Raw genomic sequence first — 23691 nt, 5'->3', positions numbered from 1 at the left:
GTCTGCTGCGTGGGGCTGCAGGCACGGTGACCGCAGCCAGCCTGGCCCTGGGTCCCGCTGGGCTCCGCGGGATGCAGGAACCGGCAGCAGCTGCTGCCGCTCCCGGCCCCGCGGGGTCCCGGCGGTGGGAGGCGATGCCAGGGCACGGCTGTTCCCGGCTGGGGCAGCACAGACATCGGGGAGCCCCCATCCCCATCGGGGGCCGAGGGTGAGCAACACCCGCTGCCGGAGCGAGCCGCAGGGGATCCTTCCCTTCTGTTCTCCCGGCTCGATCCTTCCCTGGAGCTCCCAGGGCGAGCTGCCCACGCCCCAGCCAGGGCCGGGAGCATCCCGGGGCCGGGGGCCCGTCCGTGTGCGGCCCGGCCCCAGCACAGGGGCAGGGCGGCCGCAGAGTGCTCTGCGCTCCCCCAACGCCCACGTAAGGAAGTGGTTGCATTTCTCGGAGAGGAAAAGGGAAGTCGGGCTGCCTCGGCGGGGCAGGCACAGCTCCCGCCGCTCGCTCCGGGCTCCGTTCGTGTCGACTGCCCAGAGTCCATGAACGAGCCCCGCCGCCCAGGAACCGAGCCCAGCCCGCGCTGCCCAGCAAGGTAAGGACGGGCTGTGCCCCGCGGGACCCGGGGCTGTCCCGTGGGGCTGTGGCTGTCACCGCTCCTGGGCTCGGGGGTCCCCCCGGGCTGGGTCGGGGGGTGCAGGCAGCCCCTTGCCCCTGCGAGTATCGCTGTCGCTGTCTTTCGGATGTTTTGGGGTTTTTTTTCTCAGCTTTGTCAGCAAGTTTGAGGGGTTTTTTTTCTCTTGCCGGCGGTCTGACAGCTTTGGGGGGATGGAAAGATTCCTCCCGTGGGGGTCCCCTCGGGGTTGGTGCCGGCAGAGACAGAGCTGCCGCGATCTGCCTCCCCTCCTCGGGAATCAGCTGCTTCCCGCTGTGCCCGCTGCGAGGAAGAGGAGGGTCAGAGCAGCGCTCCTTGCCCTGGGACGGGGGTGTCCCCTCAGGGCTCGTGGGGTACCCCACCAGCGCTGGGCTCTGGGGACGGGTGTCCCCAGCCTGGCTGGCAGGAGCAGGGGGTGACACCTTCAGCAGGGAGCAGAGGGGCTCCGGGGGTCCCTGTTGGGGTCTTGGTGGTGCAGGGGTCTCCACAGTGTCCGGGGAGACTTTCAGGGGGTCCCAGCTGCCAGCAGGATCCTCACTGGGTACAAACCCTCCTCCCGCCACCCCGCCAGGCTCGTAAAACCCCAAACTCGGCTCCTCTGGTGTGCGGCTTCCTCCCGGGACTGGGAGGAGCCCCCGGCGCTCGGCTCTGCCAAGGTTTGGTTATCGCCTCCGAGGATGTTTCCGAGCTGCTTGGGCTGGCCGGGGAGATAACGGAGCTGTTCCAGCTCCCAATCCCGCCCTGTCTGGCCGTCGGAAAATTCCCGTTTTCCTCCCTCAAGAGCCCCCGGGTTGGGGGGAAGGGAGGGATGGATCCACAGCTCCTCTGGTGCTCTTCCAGCTGGGGAAGGGGCGGCCGAGCCTGGAGGGTCACTCCAGGGCGGGGCAGGACTCAGCCAGGGGGGAACTGGCTCTAAAGGGGCCGTGGGGAAATAAAAACACCAAATTCCCCACTGCAGGGAGGGCCCTCGCAGCCCGCACTCCTTCTCGTGCCTGGCAAAGGCTCCCGGCCCTGGCACTCAGCTGAGCTCGTCCCTTCGGGTGGCACTCGGCAAGGGAGCAGCAGGGACCCAGCGAGGAGGGTTTGTGCCTCCGAGCTCCCAAACCACCTGGAAAAACAAAAAGCATTGCTGTATTCTTAGTGTCAAAGCCAGAACGAGCCTCGGTGTGTCCTGCCTCCCATCCCTCCTCCCGGGAGCCCTTTGGGCCAGGTGCCCGTTTCACCCAAATCCCTTTTTCACACATTTTTTCTTCTCCTGATCTCTTGCAATGTGCCTGTTGCTGATGGTTTTGTCCATCCCTCGTGGTGCTGCTCCATCTGCAGGGCTCGAGGAGAGGCCCGTGGTGGCAGCAGCAGCTTTGTACCCTCCGTGGGACACCCTGTGCTGCATCCCAGGGGGGGCAGTGGGGCTGCACAGGGCAGCAGCCTCCTCATCCATGCCCGAGTCCTTGGGGCTGTGTGACAGCAGGGCCGTCCTGCATCAGCCCTGGCATTTCTTCACATACAGAAGGCAGCTGATGGAGCTCCTCAGATTTTGTTTTCCCCAGCCCAGGGATGGAGCTTTGCTAAGAGGAACTTTTTCCCCTTCCCCTGTAACGTTTTTAGCTGCCAAAGAAAACGGGACGTGTTCAGGGAGTTCCCAAAATAGCCGAGAGCAGGCTGTGAGTAATTCCTGTCCTCAGCCACGCCCTGGCGAGGTGTTTCCCTCCATCCCTGGGTGGATGGCCAAGGAGCTGTGACACTGCTTGGAGCCCTTCTGGGGCACCTGGAGGGGCCTTTGGGGCAAACTGCTCCATCCCATGGCAGCTGGGGACCGGCAGGAATGGCTGGAGTTCAGCCAGGAGCAGGGATCAGTCCTGGGGGCTGAGCGCTGATGGGGTGGGAGTGCCTCCATGGGGCTTTGGCTCTCCCTAAATGAGAGGTGTGGAAGGAGGGAGTGGACCTGGCCCTGTTGAGGTGCAGAGAGGAGGTGCTGCCCATAGTGGGACCCCAGGGGTGCACATGGGTCTGCTGGCACCAGGGTCCCTGTGTGCCCTGCCAGTTCCAGCCAGGAGGAGCAGGATGACAGCAGGGTTTAGAAGTTCCTGGAAATGGACACTTTCTGAGCTTGGAAATCCTCAGGAAAATCCTCTCCCTGGCAGAGGAGAGACATGGGCTGGAACCCAGGGCTGATCCCAGTGGGAAGGGTCACTCTGTGGGGCTGGGATCTCATCCCTGTGGCTGCAGCAGCCTGTCCTGACAGCCTGGGGGTCTCTCCCTGTCCCCAGCCCGTGAGCCATGGCCTACCACAGCTTCCTGCTGGAGCCCATCAGCTGCCACGCCTGGAACAAGGACCGCACCCGTGAGTATGCCCGGGGCACCCGACATTCCCGGGGACACCCCAGGCACTGTCCTGGCTCAAACCCCCGTGGGGGCCCTGCTGCGGGGCAGGGCAGGGCTGGGCTGGGGCTGGGGAAGCAGTTTGGGGCTGGGACAGCACATCCCGGTGTGCCCGGTCCCGGCGCCGGGACAGAGCCCGGCACGGGGGTGGCACTGCCGGGACAGAGCCCGGCACGGGGGTGGCACTGCCGGGACAGAGCCCGGCACGGGGGTGGCACTGCCGGGACAGAGCCCGGCACGGGGGTGGCAGCGCCGGGACAGAGCCCGGCACGGGGGTGGCAGCGCAGCCCCGGCCCCGAGGCACCGGCAGGGAGGGAGGGACGGGGCAGAGCCGGGTGATTCACGGGCGATGGCATTTCCCGAGCGCGGCCCGGGGGATGAGGAGAACAAAAAGGGCTTTCTCTGCTGCGCCGGAGCGCCGGGCGGGGCGGGATGGGGCTGGATTTGTGAGCTGTGCACCCAAATTGGGGCTGGATTTGGGAGCTGTGCATCCAGTTTGGGGTTGGATTTGGGAGCTGTGCACCCAAACTGGGGCTGGATTTGGGAGCTGTGCACCCCTAGCCATCCTGTTCCATCCCATCCTGTCCTGTCTCATCCCACCAGCCCCATGGGATCATACTGTAGGGAAGGGATGACACTGGGCTGTGGGCTGTGGGGTTCTCCCTTCCCACAGGGACAATTTGCAGGAGCAGGGCAGTGCAGGAGCAGGGCTGGGGGCTCAGTGGGAGCCTGGAGCCCAGAAAGGGGAGGGGGTGGGTGCTGGTTGGCCCTGCAGAGCCTGTGACCCAGGGAAGGGCTTTGTCCTGGCCACTGTCACCCCCAGAGATCGCCCTGTGCCCCAACAACCACGAGGTTCACATCTACCGCAAGGATGGGGCCAAGTGGAGCAAAGTCCACGAGCTGAAGGAGCACAACGGGCAGGTGACAGGTGAGTCCTGGCTGGCAGAGGGGACAGGGACACGGGTGGTGGCTGGGCCTGTCCCAGAGCTGCTCCCAGCCCTGCCCATGGCACTGGCACCCCATGGATGGGGTTGTGCAGGGGTGGGGAGAGAGGAGCAGGTTGTGTCCCGCTGAAGGCAGCCAGGGGTGGGATGGATGGGATGAGAGATGAGAGGGATGAGGTGGAGGGAGGGAGGGATGGGAAGGGATATGGATTGATGGGTGAGATGGAGTGGGGTGATATGGGATGGATGGGAAGGGGAGGGATGGGTAGGGTGGAATGAGGGATGGATGGATGATGGATATATGGGGTTGGGATGGAATGGAATGGTGTGAGAGGCACGGGGAGGGATGGGGATGGATGGATGAGAGAGATGTGGTGGGATGGGTTGACATGGAATGCTTTGAGGTGGGAGGGATGGTGTGGGGCAAAGAGCAGCTGTGGAGCAGAAACCACCCAGAACAACCACACCTTCAGCCATCCCCCAGCCCTGAGTGCCACCACTCCCATTCCTGAGGCTCCCTGGGCCACCATCATCCCCCTGTGCCTTCCAGGCATCGACTGGGCCCCCGAGAGCAACCGGCTGGTGACGTGTGGGACCGACCGCAACGCCTACGTGTGGACCCTCAAGGGCAACGTGTGGAAGCCCACCCTGGTCATCCTGCGCATCAACCGCGCCGCCCGCTGCGTCAAGTGGTCCCCCAAGGAGAACAAATTCGCCGTGGGCAGCGGCTCCCGCCTCATCTCCATCTGCTACTTCGAGCAGGAGAACGACTGGTGAGGCTCTGAGTGGGTCTGTCCTGAGGGGAAAGAGAGGGGGGATGGATGGATGGATGGATGGATGGATCATGGATGGATGGATGGATGGATGGATCATGGATGATGGATGGGTGGAGGGGTGGATGGATCATGGAGGGGTGGATGGGAACGGATGGAGGGATGGACACATGGGTGGATGGATGGGTGGATGGATGTATGGATGGGTGGATGATGGATGGATGGATGGATGGATGGATGGATTGGGAGATGAGAGACTGGAGGTGAAGACAGATGGGGAAATGGAAGGATAAACTCCCCATGCCCAAGCTGATACTGCAGGACAGTGGCCCAGGGCAGCTCCTGGGGCACTTGGAGCCCTGACCAGCATCAGGCAGCTCCCCAAAATCCCAGGGGGGCTCTGGGGATGGTGATGCTCCCCTCTGCTGCCACCCCCTCTCCACACAGGTGGGTCTGCAAGCACATCAAGAAGCCCATCCGCTCGACGGTGCTCAGCCTGGACTGGCACCCCAACAACGTCCTCCTGGCCGCTGGCTCCTGTGACTTCAAGTGCAGGTGAGGAGCAGGGGCTGGGTGACTGGGGCCTGATGCAGGGGATCCCCAAGGATGAGCTGGGGGCAGGCTTCACCCCAGGTGCTGTTTGGAGCCTGGAATGGAGCACAGGGGAGATGCAGGGAGGCCTGGGGACCATCCCGGGGTACAGCACCCATGGGAGGTAGGGGGACACCCCCCAGGCTCTGCCAGGGAAACTGAGTCACACAACTGAGGCAAGGGGCAGGGATGAGGGTGGCAGAGGTTCTGCATCCAGGGACACATGCAAGGCTCTCCCCCTCCCAGGATCTTCTCAGCCTACATCAAGGAGGTGGAGGAGCGGCCCAGCCCCACGCCCTGGGGCTCCAAGATGCCCTTTGGGGAGCTGATGTTTGAGTCGAGCAGCAGCTGTGGGTGGGTGCACAGCATCTGCTTCTCGGCCAGTGGCTCCAGGGTGGCCTGGGTGAGCCATGACAGCACCCTGTGCCTCGCCGACGCTGGCAAGAAGATGGCGTAAGCAGGGCTGGGGACAGGAGGGGGACTGGGGGAGGCTGTGCTGGGGGTGGCAGCAGGGCTTGACCCCCAAACCAACACGGGGATGGAGGAATCTGGGTTGGGTTGGGATAAGAGCGCCCCTGCATATGGGTGGGGGAGAGGGAAAGGTTCAGCCTCAGGAGATGGGTTAGCCCTAGAACATCCCTGGAGCATCCCTGGGCATCTATGAGTATCCCCTGAGCATCTACTTGTGTGGGGGAGGTAGAGGAGTTCAGCCTCAGGAGCTGGGAGCAGCCCTGGGTATCCCTGAGCATCCCTGGAGTATCTCTGACCATCCCTGGGTATCCCCTGACTGTCCCTGTACATGGGTGTGGGACACGGAGGGCTCAGCCCCAGGACCTGGGACACCCCTGGAACACCCCCAGGTCACCAGGGTGGAGGAGTGGTGTCTCCCCTTGTGGGCTCCACCCGTGTGATGAGCTGTGCCACTCTCAGCACTGAGGCTGAAGCTCAGCTGGTGTTTCACACCTCGCAGCGTTGCCTCCCTGTGCACCGAGACGCTGCCCCTGCTGGCTGTCACCTTCATCACCGAGAACAGCCTGGTGGCCGCGGTGAGTCCGGGCAGGGACACGGGCTGGGGGCCGCGGCTGCAGCCGGCCGGGGGCTGACCAGGGCGGCTTTGCTCCCCAGGGCCACGACTGCTGCCCGATGCTGTTCACCTACGAGGAGAGCCAGGGCGCCCTGACCTTCGGGGGGAAGCTGGATGTCCCCAAGCAGAGCTCCCAGCGCGGCCTCACCGCCCGCGAGCGCTTCCAGAACCTGGACAAGAAGGCGAGCTCGGACACGGCCAACGCCACCCTGGACACCCTGCACAAGAACAGCATCAGGTGGGGCTGGCAGGCTTGGGGTGATCCCTGAGCATCCCCTGGCTGTGCTGCTGTCCAGCCCTGGAGCATCCTTGGATAGCCCCAGAATGTCCCTGGGCATCCCTGCAAGTGGGAGGAGAGGCTCCAGCCCCAGGAGCTGTGACAGCCCTGGACATCCCTGAGTTTCCCAGAGTATCCCCAGAGAATCCTTGCACGTGGGAAGGGGAGATAGAGAGGTCTGGTCCCAAAAGCTGGGATGGTCCTGGAGCATCCTTGGAGCATCCCTGGCTATCCCCAGTGCCTTCCTGCACTGGTGGGGGAGATGAAGGGGTCCAGCCCCATTCCCACTCCTAAGGGCTCAGCCCTGGGACTGATTCCTGCTCCCTCTTTGCACCCACAGCCAGATCTCGGTGCTGACTGGTGGGAAGGACAAGTGCTCCCAGTTCTGTACCACGGGGATGGATGGGGGCATGAGCATCTGGGATGTCAAGGTAAGGGATCCCGGTGGACCCCTCAGGCTGGGAGTACCAGCCCTGAACCTTCCCAGTTCCCCCCTTCCACCTCCCCAGCCACCCCAGTTTCTTTACCCTCCTGTTTCATTCCAGAGCCTGGAGTCGGCGCTGAAGGATCTCAAGATCAAATGAAGGATCCACCCAGGAAGGGCATCCTGGCTTCCAGCTGCCCCTGCTCTGCCCCTGCCTGCTGCCCTCTGCCACCCCCACCCCGTGTCACAATGCCACCAGTGCCTGTCCCTGCTGCCAGCCAGCCCTGGTGGCTGTTTCCAGACAAAGAAAACCATTTTTCTTACTGTTTTTGTTACCATCCTTCCCAATGCTGGTCATACATTGCTTGGAGAAATAGCAAATAAAGGATTTTCCTGAATAAACCAAAATGGGGGTTTTTTTGCACTTTTTTAGAACGAGTTCAGTGCAAACACAGGTGTGATCAGGGCAGAGCACAGTGCTGTGCCACGGGTGGTCACATCCCTTCTGCCACCAGTGCAGAATGGGAATTGGGACTGTGGGGATAAAGGGAATGTCACTTTTCTGTTCCCTGCTTCGGCACCATTTCAAACCAGGATTGGTGTTAGGGAAAATGGAGGGCAGAGGAGGGAAGGGAGCACAGGTTTCCCATTCCCTGAGTTCCCTGGTCAGGTGGGCAATTCCCAAGCCTGGAGCCAGCTCAGGGACCTTGGGCTGCCCAGCTAATCCTGCACCTTCCCAGGGCCTGGGAAGGGAGCACTGGCTGCCACAGGGACAGTGACATCTGAGTTCTGCTCCAGCCCTCAGTCAGTGGGAGCTGTTACTTGGAGATTTTTCCACATTTCCATGTGTTTCCAATCCTCAACCCTCTCCCCCTCTGTCTCCTGCCCTGCTCCATCCCAAAAACCCCTCATCCTGCCCCATCCACCTCCCTGTGCTCCAAGGATCACCAAACATCCCATGCCAGGCTGTCCCACATCAGCTCCTCCCTCCTGGAGCTGACAGCACAGGCACCTCTCCTGCCAGCACTCCTCACCTCCCACAGCTCCCTGAGAGCATTTCCTACCCCAAATCTTGGCTTGGTCGGAGCCAGCAGCTCATGGTGACACTCCCTGGGGCACAGCCCTGTGTCACACCCTTGTGCCCAAGTCCCTGCAGCCAGGCCCGGCCAGGGTGACACGGAACAAATCCCATTTGTCACCCTTCACCTCCACAGCTGCAGCCCCTCTCCCAGCGCCTTCCAGTGCTCCAAGCCCTGGGGCTGATGTCCAGCCTTTGGGAAGTCTGGGAGCACTGGTGTCCCTGAACAGACCCCAGAGCCCCTGGGGCACAGCAGACTGCAGCTTCTCCCCTCCAGAGACACCGAGAGGAGGTGACAGTGCGGTGACTGCCCTTGTGACAGGGGGCCAGGCCAGACAGTGGCCTGAGGGTAATTGTTTCCTGCCGTGGTAAACAGATTGTGCAAAACATCCATCAGAACCAGCAGGAAAAGCTTTTTCCCTGGGGCTGTGTGTGCTGACAGAGCTCCTGAACCCTGAGCCAAACTCCACATCACAACCAGCAGCCCCCAAGTGCAGCTGTGCCTCCCCCAGCTGTGCCCTCACACACACACGAGGCCACAGCAGTTCTGATAACTTACAGTTTAATCAGCCAAATATACAAGTTCTCTTGGTGGTTTTTAAACTTGATCAAGTTTTTTTTTTTTTGCGTTTTGGTTTTTTTTTTTTCCATCTGGATCTGACACAATAAATGTTTGTTTTTCTCCTTTAAACAAAGGATGATGTGGTTAAAAACTGGCACTATCCCTAATAAGGAGGAGAAAAAGAAAATGAAGAGGAGGGAAAAGGGGAGACTGGCTGCAAGAAAGGAGGGATGAATCCAGGAAGGAACGGCACTCCAGATGTCCATGAAGTCAGGCTCCCAGCTTATACTGCAATGCCCTGCAGCAAAATGTGATGGGCTCTTTGCCAACTGGATTCCTCAGATACATTATCCTTTGGGATTTCATACCAAGTCAGTTCCCCACCCCATGCCCCACCCTAAAACGACCCCACAATCTATTTTCTTGCAATCTAGTATTTGAAGCACCTCCCATCCCACACAGCTCCCTCCCACCCTGCCCCCCTCCCACCGTCTACGAGTTCTTGATCCTAAAAACAGCAAAAACATTCATGTTTCCAAACTGTTACAGGGAATTGCTGTCCAGCACAGCTCTGCACTGCAGAGAGCAGCTGCCCCTAACCCCAAATGGAAATCTGTGCCAGGATGAGGACAAACACATCGTCAGTGTCTCTTGGAGGTGGAGGTGAGGTCAATGCTGCAGGATGCCCTGCGTGGCAGCGGTGGAAGGCAGAGCTCCTGGCAGGACCAGGCACAGTTCCCTGGTGTTTCCTCCTCTTGCATGGCCTGTGCTTACTTGTTAAGGGATAGTGACTGCAGTCTTTTACCTGCCATGGCCGCTTCGTCTTTTGCTGGGGAGGAGAACAACAGAGTTTCATCATTTCACGGTGCACGCCAGGGACTGGGGGAGTTGTGGCAGCCCCAGGGATCAGAATCCTGCCAGCTGGGCAATGGAAAAAATCCCACCCTTCCCACCAGCTTCTCAGAGGTAAGAGGCACAGCTCCTCTTGATGTTCCCTTCTATCCCTGCCTCTCTCCAGGTGTTCACAAGCCACCCTGATGCCCAAATTTCTCTGTGGAAGCCACCAAGGAGCCGTGTTCAGAATGCTGGTTCATGCCTCCAGAGAGGACTCCTCCAGGAGTGCTGGAACTCCCTGGGCAGTTCAGATCCCCACATGCACAGCAGACAAATCACCCAGCACAAGGAGCCTGCTAAACCCCCAAACTGGAGCCAGCATTGCCTGGGAGGCAGGGGACAAGATGGATATCAAGGGCAATTCCTTCTCTCTTTCCCTGCTCTGGTGCCCAAGTTCTTGTTTATAAAGCAAGAACTTTATGAGAGGGAAACAGCTGAGCCTGGCTTTGCTGAGGGGAGTTGATGACACCCAGCAGCACCACACAGGCTCAGAGGAGGGATGTGTGGCACTGCAAACATGGCATGGAGAGGTAGGAGAAAATGATTAATTATTCTCTAACCTTTTCTTTCTTCTTCTTTCTTCCTGGCAGCTTCTTCCCTTTGCTTCCGAATGATGGCTAATCGGGCAAGGTCTGCCTTGGCTTGCTCTGTTTTCCCAGCTAGGTGCATTTTCATGTATCTTTCTTTTGCCTTTTGCTTCTCTATTTCCTCTCTGCCCAAAGGAAACACACCAGTCACCAGAGTATCCAGGCAAGCCCACAGGAACAGGCAGAGCAGGGGTTTCCAAGCAGGAAAAACCCCAAAACTGGGCATCCTTCACCAGTTTTCAAGCACAGGTTCTGTCTATTTGCAGGGTTTGAACAGGGGTGAGGTGAGAGATTATTTCTACCTTCCCTCAGCTAAGGAAGGACATGGACACACAAGGAGGTCAAATGAATTATCCCCACATCACAGGAACTGTGACAAGTTTTTCCCTGCCTTACCCTCAAAGGTGTCCTCCTGCTGAAGCAATCTATCCCAAACAAAAAAGATTAAACCTTCCCTTCCAAACCTCACCATTACTAAATGAAACTAGAAGATTAAATTTTGATCTTCAGGTAATTAATCTGGCCAGATAAAAATTTCACCACAATATCTGGAATCTGGGAAAATGCTACCTGTCACTAGAGCACCTTCTGCAGCACGACTAAAGTGGATCCAAAGTGACCTCTGGTTAATGGATTTCTGTTCTGATTTTTGGCATAAAACCTCAGGAAAGGAATGGCCTAAATCCCTTTCTCTCAGAGCACCAGGGCAGGCTGCCTGGCTCCAGGATGGCCACAGCTGCTCCCAGAGGACAGACAACCCCTCTGAAGTTTCTAAGGAACCACATTCTGAAGCACAGTGAGCCCAGTTTGCTGCTGCTCAGTGCCTGCTTTAGGCAGCAACACACTTTTACGGGCCCCCCTGAAACACTGACACAGAGCAGGGGAAACACCTCCCTGCATCCAATTCCAGGGTGAAATTCCAGGGTGAGCAGGGAACACTCACCTCTCTCGTCGTGAGAGCTCCTTGGGTCCATCCAGGTCCAGCTGAGTGACTTTTTTGGTTGTCTGAATGACACGGTTGGGGTTCTCTATGTCTATCAACCCCTCCACTCCTTTGCGCTTTTGCTGTGGGTCAAGAACAAGAGGGAGCTTGAGCAGCTCTCACATCCAGCTCTGGTGGCACCAGAGCTCCCCAAACTCACTGCAAAGCACCCCAAAAGCACAAGGCAAGACTTTACTACAAGCCAGTAAAACAGTTTATGAATCAAGGTACCTTCAGCCTTTTAAAAAATCTTGTTGCCTTTTTATTTCATTTGTAAATGTTCACAAGTTCTCATTCTGAGGGCAAAATGCTGTCAAGTCAGCATTTTTTGGCTTCTAAAAGTAGTTCTATAAAAAATGCACTCCAGGTAGCTCTGCTCAGAATCCAGAGTGTGCATCTCCCCCCCCTGCCCAAGTATTAGGTGCATTAAGTGCCCTGAGAATGCAGTACCTGATAATCCTCATCATCTTCATCACTCTCATCTGAATCTAAAGATTTCTTCTCCTTTTTAGGGTCCCCTGTTGCTCCTTCGCCTCCTTCTTCTTGCTCCTCCTCTTCCTACAAAATCAGAGGAAATGTATGTCACTGAAAACCCCAATCCCAGCTCTTAAATGAGATTTTGGAGGGATGAGACAGCTCTGAGCTCTGGTGCTCCTGATGTGGCTTTGTGCCACCGAGGGGTGTGGCTGTCACAGAATGAGAGCTCCTCCTCAGCAACAGCATCACCTCCAAACAATTCTGCTGCTCCCTCTGACAGGAAAATGACTGTCAAAGACACCACTGGCACTTTACTTTTCCCAAATAAAAGTTCTCAAGAAGAATTTTGGCCTGGGTTTCCAGTGCACACTACCTTCTCTGACAGGAAAATGACTGTCAAAGACTGTCAAATGACTGGCACTTTACTTTTCCCAAATAAAAGTTCTCAAGAAGAATTTTGGCCTGGGTTTCCAGTGCACACTACCTCAGAGACTGGAAACTTCATGGATGCAGCTTAGAGCTTATCCTGTGGATAAATAAAAACACCTAGAGGAGAAAATTGACAACCATCAACCTGAACATTATTATCCAAGGAATTACAGCCTTTTTAGCACAGCTTCCACCAGCCAGAACCTGGGAATTAATTTCTGAATCATAAAAGAACCAGCATGGGTGTGAACAGCTTGTTTTACACTACCAACACCTCTCATCAAGCAACCAGCAAAGTGGATGAGCAAGGAACAGTAAGAGGAGTAATTTTGTTAATTGTAGGGTTTTTTTTAAAGCTTTCCTTAATATATCAGTGTTAGATGTAACCATCATCATGTGATATGGATTATCACAAAAAAGAAATCCTTCTCAAAGAGCAGTTCTCTGGTTTGCTGTGAAACAAGACACACATTTCAAGTGGGTCCTGCTCTCCTGTTCCACTTCCAGTCAGTATTTTTATTAACAACATGGAAGCAGAGAACACTTACACAGTTTGTGAATGACATCACACTGGTAGGAGTTGGAATTATTTTGGAAAACAGGATGAGACTCATATGTGGTTTCAGAATTTGGAAATATGGCATGAAACCAAGAAGGTGGAATCAAAAACTAACCAAGAGGAGTTACAGTTTGGAAGAATAAATCCTACACAAAGCTGGAATATGTGGCTAAGCAGCAAACCAAACTATCATCTCGAGTTCCAGCTGGGCAAAACATTAAAAAGGACTCAACACTATGGCTCAGAACTGCTTGAGAGAGTCATCTCAGAGGTATTCACCAGGATTTCCTACATGGGGTGTAATTATCCTCCTGTGGTCAGTGCTGTGAGGCCTCAGCTGGAACTGTGCATTTGGGCTGAGGCAGCAACTTCAGAAAGTCACAGAAAAATATCAGAGTGTCACAGAGCTGTGATAAGTTGGGAATAAAGAGAGCAAGAGCCCCAAGACGCAGCCAAGGCTTTCATGACAGCAGTCAGGTTATAGTGGAGGTGGGGGGAGCCCCAGTCCAATGCTGGGGCACAGAAACACCCAAAAGAGACCCCACACCAGAAAACTCTAATTTCTCCCACAAAGCAGAGTCAAACAATAAAATCTTGTGTCCAGGAAGAAGTCAAAGGAGTTTGGTCCATAAATCTACAATAGGAAGAGGGCAAATACAATAATTTCAATATACAGTAACATGACAAATACAATAATTTCAATATACAGTAATATGTCAAGATGTGGTCCTTGCTCTCCAAAGCCAAGCTGCAGAACATGGATAAAAAATGAGCTGACATTGGGGACTCAAAATGATGAAATATGGAGATAAGAGATCTCCAGAGCTGCTGTGTAACAGCTCCCTGTCCTCAGGAACCAGACTGGGTGACACCCTGGAGCCTCCCCAGCTGGAGATACCTGGGATCCATACTGTGATCACTGCTGGAATGATCTGCAGCACTTGGCTAAGATGCCATTGCTCCTGAGCAGTGCTAAGGCAGGAATCAGGACAGAAAACACACACAGGAGCAAACACATACCCTTGCCTTTTGCTTTTCTGCTTGGAGCTGGGCATCAATCTCCTCAGGACTCGTGTACTGCCTTGCTCGGCCTTTGTGGCCTCCTTTTCTACCTGCACAAAATAATAAAAATAACAAATGGTTTAGTGGTAACTCCCAGAAAGCTCTGTTCCTCCTGCAGCACTCTCTGGATTTTAGGTGTGGATAGGACAAACCAAAACAGCTCCTCTGACAGACCCTAAACAAACCCCCCAGTGAACTTGGTGAAATGCTCCAAGATTTTTAGGTGAGACACAGAGAATTGGGATTATTGGTATCACCCTTCCCTGTCTGTGCTTGTGGCCTCTCCAATTCCCTTCCCAGGCTGGCAAGGGATGCTCAGTCCCACAGCAGATCCCAGTTTCCTGCACAGGGGGAATCACAGTGTGCTCCTGTGGTTACAACCAACATCCCAACAAGCCTGGCTTCATAACCACTCCCATTGTGCCAGGAAAAAATAGGAAGCTAATTGGACAAAAGCTTTGGGAATTACAATGGGAGCTGAAGAAGTACTAAAAGGAGCCTCCAGTTTTACTGCTTTATTAGGAAAAATACAAACAAGCTCTAGGAAAAAGAAGGGGAGTCACTGTGGCTGGCACTGCCTCAAGTTCCAAATTCTGCTGATGAATGAACTGCTGAAGCCATCAATGCTCCCCTCAAGCCACTGCTCTGGTTATGTTCTTCCAGCCCAAAGAACTGGGAAGCAAGATGGATAGAGCCAATCCAGCCCTGAGTGAGGGAGCCTGGCAAAAAGCAAACAACAAAAAGCAGGGCAGCTCTGTGCCACTGCAGCAGTGCTGAAGTGCCATGGAAGGAGCAGGAAACACTGGATCTGTCTCACCCTCCCCACCTCACCTGTCAAGGACAGTGGGAACCCTACAGTGATGGGAAGGATGAGGGAGCATCCCTCCCTCCCTGGCACTGCGTGGGATCCATGGGAGATCTGCTCTCTGTCTGGAGCCTCAGAGATCCAACATTTTCTGACCAATTCCCCTGGCTCAGCACAAACTCTCACAATGCCTCAGTTCTGCCCCAAAACCCCGCTGTGAAGCTTTACAGAAACTCCTGAGATATTTTTCTAAAAGACAGGGAAGTGCAGAGACCAAATTCTTGTCCCTGGATTCAGCTGGGGAAGCTCAGGGCTCTCAGACCCCAAGCACAACCAGAAGCTTTGGTGCAGGCAGACAGGGGTTTTCTGTTTGTCTGCTCCAGCCATCCCATGTGGGAACACTCTGGAAGGAGATCTGCCATGGGAATGCTCCTGGGGAGACATCACCCACGTGGAACAGCAGTGACATCTGTGACACACCAAGCCCCAAACACCCAAAGTGTGCTCCCAGCCTGGCCAGGGCTCCACACTGGGCTCAGCACCAAGGAACACAAACTGCTCACTACTGCAAATAAACACTGGTGATAAGGGGGAGAAGAACTAAAGAGAAATTATTTTACATTAAAAGCCTAAAAAGAAGCAAATGGAAGAATGAAGCCCACGAGAGCTCAGCACAGTGCAGGGACAGGGCTCTGCTCCCACAGGGAGATCAAACCTCACACCAGACACCGGGAGCTGGTCCAACACCTGCCACTGACCAGCTCTGTGCCTCAGTTTCCCCCTCTGAAAACAGGGATAATGCTTCTTTTCCACCTCTGTGAAGCACTTTTAAAACAGAATCACCTGCAGATTTCACCTGCAGTAAGGCCCAGTGGTGCCCAGGCAGGCCCATGTTCAAACATTTGTCTTCAGCTTTAAACAGCTTTAAATTAAGGAACTTGGATGAAAGACAATGGGAATGATACTGATGGAATGTCTTATTTTTAAAATCAAAATATGGGGGGGGGGGGAAAAGGAAATTAATTTGAAATAATCCCATAAAAAATTTTTAGTGGCTTGTCTATACCCCTCCCTTTTATATTAAACAGAGCGTGCCAAAATCCACTCTTCTGCCACCAATCCAACTGACTTGGGGGGAAAACTACCCAAGCCCTCTTCTTCCAAAGAGTAAAATCAAACACTGAAACCTGCACAATGAACTAAAGAGCAGGAAATCCTGACTTACAGGCATTTAAATATGGAAAACGGGGTTATAACCCACCACGGTTCTTTGCCTTCACAAAAACCACGTGAAAGCTTCAGCCCTATCTGTGCAAATGGACCCAAAACGGAGCGGCTCAATAAGATCTAAGAGAGGAATGGTGCTGAAGGCTGGGAAAAGGCGATGAAACGAAGCGGAGCGAACCGCGGGCGGAGGAAGGGCGCGGGCGGGCAGGAGCCCGCTCTGCAGACGGAGCGCGTGGAGAAGGTTCTGGGTGGATCCCGACAGCCGGGCCGTGCCCCGGCCCGCTCCTGAATCACACCCGCAGCCGGTCCAAGGATCCGCGCTCGGAGCCGCCGGCACGGCCCCGGTACCCCCGGGGGAAGCGGCCGCGGCTCCCGGCCCGGCGCACGGAGCGGGCCCGGCTGCTCTGAGGGGCTCGGAGCGGCGCCTCACGGGGGCGGGCAGCGAGCGGGGAGCGGGGAAAGGGAACGCGAGGCCGCCCCGAGCACACACCGCCCGCCGCCGGTGAGGGGCGGAGGGATCGCCACAGGCTCCGCCGAGGCCGGGACAGCGGCAGAGCGGAGCGGCCGCGGCATCCCCACGGCCGGGGGCGAACCCGAGCCCGGCCCGGCCCACACAGCCCGCAGCCCCCTCCTGTCCGTGCCCCGCGCCCCCCCGCGGGGTTCGCCCGGCGCGGCCCGGCCCGCTCCCCAGCACCTTTCGGCATCGCGGCGATGCAGCGCGCGGGACAGCCCCGGGGGCGCGGCCACGGGCGGCGAGAGGACCCCGGGTGACGGCGGCGGACCGACGGGAGCGGCGGTGAGCGGGACCGGGACCGGGATCAGGGAACGGGAACGGGGCCAGGACCAGGGACAGGGATCAGGGACCGGGAACGGGACCGGGGTCCGCACGGGAACCAGGACCTGCGGCCTCCCCTCAGCCCCGGGTTCCGCTGTGGGGCTGTCGGGGCCGGGCCGGCGGCCTCTGCATCACCGGGATCTGGCCGGAGTTGTAAGCTCGGAGGAGGAGTGGATGCCGCGCTTTGTTGAACAGAAAAACTGACTTATCAGCAGTCACAGAGCTTCCGCCTCTTTCACGAGCTCCGTAAAGCTCGTTTTTATCCTTAGTGGAAAACGGGGAGGGGGCAGAGAAACCTTAGGAGAAATAGATCTCACAGCTGTTTTCCTTGCGTTTTCCCAGTGATTCTGAGGGAGTGCTGGCAGTTGCCCCTTGGCCCTCTCGTTCCCGAGGCAATGCCCAAAGTGAAGAGGAGCAGGAAGCCTCCCCCGGATGGCTGGGAGCTGATCGAGCCCACGCTGGACGAGCTGGACCAGAAGATGAGAGAAGGTGAGTGGGTGTTCTCAGGGATGGGACCCCAAAAGAAGCTCACAAGAGCTGCTTCATGAGTACAGGGGGACCTTTTTTGGGTCTCTGCCTCCAGTGGTGCTGCAGGTTGATCCTGGGCCATGCTGGTCCCTAATTTTGGGGTTTTGGAGCACAGGTTTGGTTACAGCTGGTTTAGGGATGAAGCTCATGGGTGTGTGGTAGTTCCTGTGGGGGAGAAGTCACCCCTGATCCCAGTGTGGGTCATGTCATCCCATTACCACTGGTTTTATATCCTGAAGGAGCTGTTCCAGGTCAGGTCTCTCTCATTTGAGTCTCCTCTCATTAATCTCAGCCTTATCCCTGCCATGTATTAAAGCTATGAACAGTTCACTCCAAAGTGAGCGAGGGAAGCACTTGCTCACCTGGTGTTTGTGTTCCCTCCCAGCTGAGACAGAGCCACACGAAGGGAAGAGGAAAGTGGAGTCCCTCTGGCCCATCTTCAGGATCCACCACCAGAAAACACGTTACATCTTTGATCTCTTCTACAAGAGGAAAGCAATCAGCAGAGGTGAGCAGGGCAGGGGCAAACTGGGGTGAGTGAGGTGTTCACCTGTGGGTGCCCTGAACTGGGAGCTGCTGGGATCAGGTTTCTGGGGAAGGAGGATGGAGGGAAGGCTTGGCAGCTCTACCTGCTGGTTACTACAGCTGGTAACTGCTGGTTAAGTGACAGTGTCTGCTCCTCCCCAGAGCTCTATGAGTACTGCATCAAGGAGGGCTACGCTGACAAAAACCTGATTGCCAAGTGGAAGAAGCAGGGCTATGAGAACCTCTGCTGCCTGCGCTGCATCCAGACTCGGGACACCAACTTTGGCACCAACTGCATCTGCCGGGTCCCCAAAAGCAAGCTGGAAGTGGTGAGTCTCCAGCTTGTCCCTCTGCAGTGGCTGTTCTGACTCCTCCCAGCTCAGGGACAGCAGAGGGAGCAGTGCTGTTCTTCCTGGCCATTTCCTCTGCCTTTGCTGGTAGAATTGGTGTCCAGCTGGTGCTGAAGCTACTGTCAGCTTTGGCATTCATTTAAGGTTGTTAAAAGTATGGGAAATAACACCAGAGTGTGGCAACCCTTCCCACCCAGAGCCATTCCCTGCCTGGAGGTCTGAGCCTGCTCCTCTGGCTGTGGCTTGGCTCTAACACCTTCCCCATGTTTGTTTTTCAGGGCAGAATCATTGAGTGCACTCACTGTGGATGCAGAGGCTGCTCTGGGTGAAGCCTTTTGCCATCAAACTTGTTTTTTGAACTCTGGGGACATCCTCCTCCTCCTCCTCAATGGACTATGAGTGCAATTACAGCCATTTTCTGTGATGGGATATTTCTGTATTAAATTAAAGCATCAGCATGATCACCTGGATCGTGCATAAATGGGGGGTGCTTTGGAGTAGGGTTTTGTGTAGCCATTTATTTTAAAATAAAGCTTGCCTTCCTGAGAGACTGGTGTGATCTTCTGGTGAAACACTCCTGTGCCCCTCTTCTCCTGCTGGATGTGTTCTGGGTGCTTGAAGGTTGCTCTGCACATTGTGAGCTGCTCTGGGTTTTTTCTCAACTAAGTCTGTTTAAAAGGCTGTGTGGAAAGGAAATACAGTTCCCAAATGTCCAGTCTGAGTTCTCCCCTTGCAGATGGAAGCTGGAATTCTCTGCTGAGGTCTGTAACCTGGAATTATGCACAGATCCCTTCAGGAATGCCAGCAGGCTAGAGACTTGAGTCACATGGGGAGTGACAGGACACAGACAAAACCAGCACTGAGCTAAACCCCTGTTAAATTTGATTTTGCTTCTTCCTTGTTTTGCACAGGGTTTGCTAAACTACAGCCTCTCTAATCCTCATCAGTTGAAGGAAATTCACTGAAAATGTATTTGCTCCTCCTTAAAACAAAAGGAAATATTTTATTGTGTAACTATTGCAAGAACTGAGGGTTGGGGATACACAAAGCAGCTTTACTGCAAGCCAGTTTAAAGAATCAAGTCATGCATCTTCCTTGTGCTGGAAGAACTGGAAACTTCAGCATCCTGCTCCCTTTTCCTGCACAGCCTCTGCCTCACTGTCCTGCCCCTCGGGCTTTGCTGTCCTGTACTTGGCCCAGGGGTGGGGGGTCTCCTCTCCAGCCATAACTTTTAACCACCGGTAGTAGTAGCCACGGAAACCATCGATCTTCTCCAGGTATGGGTTTTTGTACTTGTACTGAAAGAGAAATCCAACAGAACAAGTTTTTGTTAGATGAGAGCTCACATCAGAACCAGCCTGCAGGAGATACAAGATGCTACCAAAGAAACAGCAATCAAGTAATCATCAACCAGACCAGACAAACCCAAAGGACACTCAGGCAGACATTAAATCATCATATTTATGATTCCCCTCCCTTGCTGGTGTGCTTTGTGAAGCCCTCACAGCCTGGCAGTCGTGGCTCCTTACCCTGTCAAACTTGGGCGGGTAGCGCGCTGCGAACTCCAGCTGCCGGATGATCACCTCATTGGGAGGCACCTGCCTGCTCCTCATGTCCCGCAGGATCTCCGTCAGGTAACTGTAATCCAGCTGCCTCACAGCAGCAGCAATCAGGCTGCTGTAGATGTACTTGTTGGGAGTTATTCCAGACCTCTGGAAAGAACAAATTTTGCAGTTAAACAAGTTTATCTGCTGACTAGTGCAGGACTTGCAGAAGGAAAAGGCAGAGAGGCACTTTTTACACAAGGAGCACAGCTCTCACCACAGGACCTGTGCAGCAGCTTGTGCAGGGCCAGCACCAGCTAAGGCAGACCACCTGAGCTCCAGCTACTCTGCAGCTGCATGTTTTTGTGAAGAGAACAAAACCACTCGTCACAAAAACAGCAGCAGCTCTTTTAAAAGCATTAACACTTCATTTTGCCTCTTCCTGCAGCTCAGACCCCAAGCAGCAGAGGATTCTTCTTTGATTACCTTCAAATCCGAGAGCAGCTGCAGTCCATCCTGCTGTTTGTGGCAGGCAATTGCCAAGTTACAGAATGTCTGCATGTTAGGTGACAGTCCCCTCTTCACCAGAGCTGGCAGCATGCTCTGCAAGACACAAGTGTTGGCATCACTTCCCAAAAATTCTTACTGTAGCTTTCCAGACAGAGAACTGGACATGCTAGAACAGAATCCTTAAATATTTAGAAATGAACCCAAGCACCACCCTGTGGGAAACGGTGTGAGATCCCAGTTTCTACTGTGGACAGAGAAATAGGTCTCAGCAAAAGAGAAGTCTGAGACAAGGAGGTGGTGATGAGGCTGGTTCTGAGGTTTTTCTCTCACCTTTGCTCCCTCCAGGTCTCCCAGTTTACTTCTCTTCCTCATTAAAGTGTTAAAGAAGGTCACATCTACTTTTACTTTATGATCATCCAGCAATGCCAGCAGAGAGGACTCTGAGGGGCTTTGGGGTTCCACCAGCTCAGCCAGTAGTGTGAATGTTTTAATGTTGGGCTCTGCATTGTCCTCTTTCATTTTGTTCAAGAATCCCTCCACATCCCCCATCAGAGCCAGTCTATGGGATGGTGTGGCCACAGTCCCCAGGGAAACCACGGCTGCGCCAGCCACCCTGGAATCCAACAGGTTGGGCAGGTTGCACAAAGGCAGCTTCTGGCTTGGGTGTGACTGTTCCTGTTCCATCTCACTCTGTGCTCTCCTCACCAAGGCTCCAGCCCTGCTGTGAGTGACACTGGGGCTGTCAGGAGCAGCGGGTCCTGCTTCAGCCCGAGCCACGTTTTCATTTTGCTGGATCCGTTCCTCAGGCTGCACCGAACTCTCCTGAAATAATTGCTTTTCCATAGCTTCCACATCCAGCTGGACAGCAGCACTCTCTGATCCCTTCTTCCTCTGATTTTTCACCTTCTCCTTGTGCCTGCCAGGTGGCAGCTTTAGCTGAGCTGAGTTCTCAGGGGGACTGAGCAGGAGTTCAGAGGCCACAGCGGGGTTGCCGATCCCACAGTCTCTGGCCGCACGCAGCATCAGGTTGTAGGTGTGGCTGTCAGCCTTTATTCCCAGCTTATTCATTTGCTGCCAAACCTGGAGAGGGGAAGATGGGTGTTAAATAATAGGAGCATCTCTAGAAGCCTGTAAGTACACCTGTTAATGGGATCTGTGTGAGAAGGAGTGAATGCACAGCATGACAAGGACCTTGAGCTGGAGAGCCCTGTGAGATGATCCAGGATTATTTACCAGCACAGGAGATGTCCTGAGCAAAGTCTGGTTTTCAGAACTTGTGCTAGGAGGAGCTGAACTCCTCTTATTTCACCACCCCACTGCTATTTCCATGTGTTCAGGTGCTGAGTGAAACACAGCAGCACTTTCCCTCCCCTCAGAACAGGAGGACAAACCTGCAAGGCAAATCGGAAGCCGTTTTCACTGTCCTTTATGCAGCTCATGAGAAGGAAGCTGAAGGTCTCAGCTGTGAGGACATGGCCCTTCTGCACAATTTCCTAAAAAGAGCAGAGAGAGCATTAAACTTCCCAGTCACCCTCTGTGGTGAAGTCAAATACCACCTTCATCTTCTGGGGATAGATGTAACACATTTTGGACACACCCAGCCAGTTTTAAAGCCAAAACTGCCTCCTTTTAGGTAATTAAGCTTAGACTTTGGTATAGACAACTTCACTATATGACAGTAAGGATCAATTAAACAGAAACACACGATCTGTAATTATCTCTGCTGGAAGTGAAATTAAAACCCGATGCAACATGTCAACCTCCAGGAGCTTTAACCACAGCACAGAATAGGTCTAACAGGAGAAAAGCAACCTATTTACCTTGAGCACATCCAAGCACATCCTGAGGTCTGAGCAGAGGGCACAGACCTTCAGCAGGGCGTGGTAGGTGATGAGGTTCAGCTCCTGGTTTTTGCTCTGCAGCTGCTGCCGCAGTTTCAGGGCGCTCTGCAGCCCCGAGTCCTTCCAGGGAGACTCAGCACAGGCATTGAACAGGGCTGTGTAAGTGGCCTCTGTGGGGACCAACCCTCGTTTTTTCATCTAGAGGAAGAGAGAAAGGATTTGAACTGGGCTTTTTGCAAAAGGACAGCTTGAGTTTTTAACTTGTTTTTAAGTTTCAGGCTAAGAAGGTGCCAACACTAAGCAAAAGCATTTTGGAGACAAAGTAACATGACTGAATGTTTGAAATGCTTTTAGCTTAGGAAATACTCTGAGGGAGAAGTTAAACCTACATCATTGTAGAGCCTGAATGCCTTCTTCACGTAGCCAACCCTGCCACAGCCGCCAATGAGAACAGTGTAATTGCCTTCTTCTGGCTGGACACGCTCCTCCTTCAGCATCTGCACCTCAAACAGCTCCAGAGCCTCTGCCAGCTGTGAGGATGAGAAAAATCCATCATGAGGTAGCAAGAGAATCAACTGAAATGGATATTAATAGATGCAGCTGTGGGCAGATTGTAGTGCAAGCCTGCAAAGTGTGGGGTTCCTCACAATAAGGCTGGAGAAGGTCTTTGGACCAGGGCATGTGGTAACAGGATGGGGAGGATGGTTTTAAGCTGACAGCGGAGAGATCTAGGATAGGTATTGGGAAGAAATCCTTTATTGTGAGGGAAGCAAGGCATTAGCACAGGCTGGCCAGAGAAGCTGTGGCTGCCCCTGGATCCCTGGAAGTGTCCAAGGCCAGGTTCAAAGCTTGGAGCAACCTGGGACAGTGGAAGGTGTCCCTGCCATGGTTGGGGGTCAAATTGGATGGGCTTTAAGGTCTCTTCCAACCCAAGCTGTTTATTATGAGTCTACAGGAAATTCTTATTTTAATTATTTCTGTAAAGATACCAAGTGATAGAGACTGGTCAGAGCTGCACCTTTCATCAGTGCCATTAAAAACAAGAGAAGAGCTGGGCTCAAACCTTGTCCTCTTTGATGAGGGCCTTGCACCGTAGGAAGTACCAGTAGGGAGTGTTCCTAGGGCCACGTCGAGGTTTTCTTTCTGGTTCTTCTTCTCCTTCTTCTCGAAGCTTTAAATCCCGAAAGTGCGCTGTCGTTTTGTGGTAATATTTCCTAGAGGAAAACTTATCAGACAGCGTCCCAAACTCCACACCTTCATCATCATCATCATCATCGTCATCCTTCTGCTCCTCGCGCTGTGGTTTTGTGGTAATATTTCCTAGAGGAAAATTTATCAGACAGCGTCCCGAACTCCACACTTTCATCATCATCATCATCGTCATCCTTCTGGTCCTCGGTAGCTCCAGCGGAGCTGCCAGCACTGATCTCTCTGGGGTCGCTGCCGGGCAGTTTGGAGGAGCTGCACGTCCTCCAGCCCGGCACCGGGCCCTGGCCGGGGGGCCGGGACAGGAGCGGCGCCTGCCCGGGTCCAACCCCGGGGGCTGCGCACCGCGCCTGCAGCAGAACAGGGGAGGCATAGCGGCACCAGCGGGGGACGAGGAGCCGCAGGGAGCCCATGATGCGCCCGCTGTGACCGGGAGCGGGAGCGGGATCAGAACCCGGCCCCGGCCCTCCCCTCACACCGGCCCTCCTCACCCCGCCCCTGACCCGCCGCGCCTGCGCGCACGGAAGGGGCGTGTCCCCGCCTAGCCTCTGATTGGCCGGAGCGCGCGCGC

The 23691-nt window shown here is 54.9% G+C and overlaps 4 protein-coding genes across 8 annotated transcripts; 2 read left to right on the top strand and 2 right to left on the bottom strand.

The window, feature by feature from the left end:
- The first annotated feature begins 331 nt into the window (after positions 1-331).
- ARPC1B (actin related protein 2/3 complex subunit 1B) lies at positions 332-7527 on the top strand. Of its 2 annotated transcripts, XM_039732481.1 has the most exons (10): positions 332-587; positions 2915-2988; positions 3850-3954; positions 4521-4743; positions 5191-5298; positions 5581-5787; positions 6305-6380; positions 6460-6656; positions 7036-7126; positions 7241-7527. In XM_039732481.1, the coding sequence occupies exons 2-10, from the start codon at positions 2925-2927 to the stop codon at positions 7277-7279; spliced, it is 1110 nt and encodes a 369-aa protein (XP_039588415.1). In that variant the 5' UTR covers positions 332-587; positions 2915-2924; the 3' UTR covers positions 7280-7527. The 2 variants fall into 2 exon arrangements, with proteins under 2 accessions (XP_039588415.1, XP_039588416.1); XM_039732482.1 differs by lacking the exon at positions 332-587 and having other exon boundaries at positions 2909-2988.
- Positions 7528-8742: 1215 nt separating this feature from the next.
- On the bottom strand, positions 8743-16510 carry PDAP1 (PDGFA associated protein 1). 2 transcript variants are annotated; one of them, XM_039731686.1, is made up of 6 exons: positions 16476-16510; positions 13708-13799; positions 11673-11780; positions 11184-11305; positions 10214-10365; positions 8743-9588 (listed from the first exon to the last, which is right to left on the bottom strand). In XM_039731686.1, the coding sequence occupies exons 1-6, from the start codon at positions 16483-16485 to the stop codon at positions 9530-9532; spliced, it is 543 nt and encodes a 180-aa protein (XP_039587620.1). In that variant the 5' UTR covers positions 16486-16510; the 3' UTR covers positions 8743-9529. The 2 variants fall into 2 exon arrangements, with proteins under 2 accessions (XP_039587620.1, XP_039587621.1); XM_039731687.1 differs by having other exon boundaries at positions 13714-13799.
- Positions 16511-16516: 6 nt separating this feature from the next.
- Positions 16517-18567, top strand: BUD31 (BUD31 homolog). Of its 2 annotated transcripts, none has more exons than XM_039731689.1 (5): positions 16517-16577; positions 16959-17105; positions 17530-17652; positions 17832-17998; positions 18298-18567. In XM_039731689.1, exons 2-5 carry the CDS (start codon positions 17012-17014, stop codon positions 18346-18348), a joined length of 435 nt encoding a protein of 144 aa, XP_039587623.1. In that variant the 5' UTR covers positions 16517-16577; positions 16959-17011; the 3' UTR covers positions 18349-18567. The 2 variants fall into 2 exon arrangements, with proteins under 2 accessions (XP_039587623.1, XP_039587624.1); XM_039731690.1 differs by lacking the exon at positions 16517-16577 and adding an exon at positions 16618-16862.
- Positions 18568-18991: 424 nt separating this feature from the next.
- PTCD1 (pentatricopeptide repeat domain 1) lies at positions 18992-23623 on the bottom strand. 2 transcript variants are annotated; one of them, XM_039731684.1, is made up of 9 exons: positions 23208-23623; positions 22978-23101; positions 22304-22444; positions 21894-22112; positions 21465-21566; positions 20404-21153; positions 20050-20166; positions 19549-19731; positions 18992-19317 (listed from the first exon to the last, which is right to left on the bottom strand). In XM_039731684.1, the coding sequence occupies exons 1-9, from the start codon at positions 23531-23533 to the stop codon at positions 19138-19140; spliced, it is 2142 nt and encodes a 713-aa protein (XP_039587618.1). In that variant the 5' UTR covers positions 23534-23623; the 3' UTR covers positions 18992-19137. The 2 variants fall into 2 exon arrangements, with proteins under 2 accessions (XP_039587618.1, XP_039587617.1); XM_039731683.1 differs by having other exon boundaries at positions 22978-23176; positions 23277-23623.
- Between the last annotated feature and the right edge of the window lie 68 nt (positions 23624-23691).

This window comes from Passer montanus, unplaced genomic scaffold (genome assembly GCF_014805655.1).
Source record: "Passer montanus isolate IOZ18808 unplaced genomic scaffold, ASM1480565v1 scaffold8, whole genome shotgun sequence".
Taxonomy (NCBI): Eukaryota; Metazoa; Chordata; class Aves; order Passeriformes; family Passeridae; genus Passer; species Passer montanus.
The sequence above is the reverse complement of the archived record's forward strand: the minus strand, read 5'-3'. Positions and strand labels throughout refer to the sequence as shown.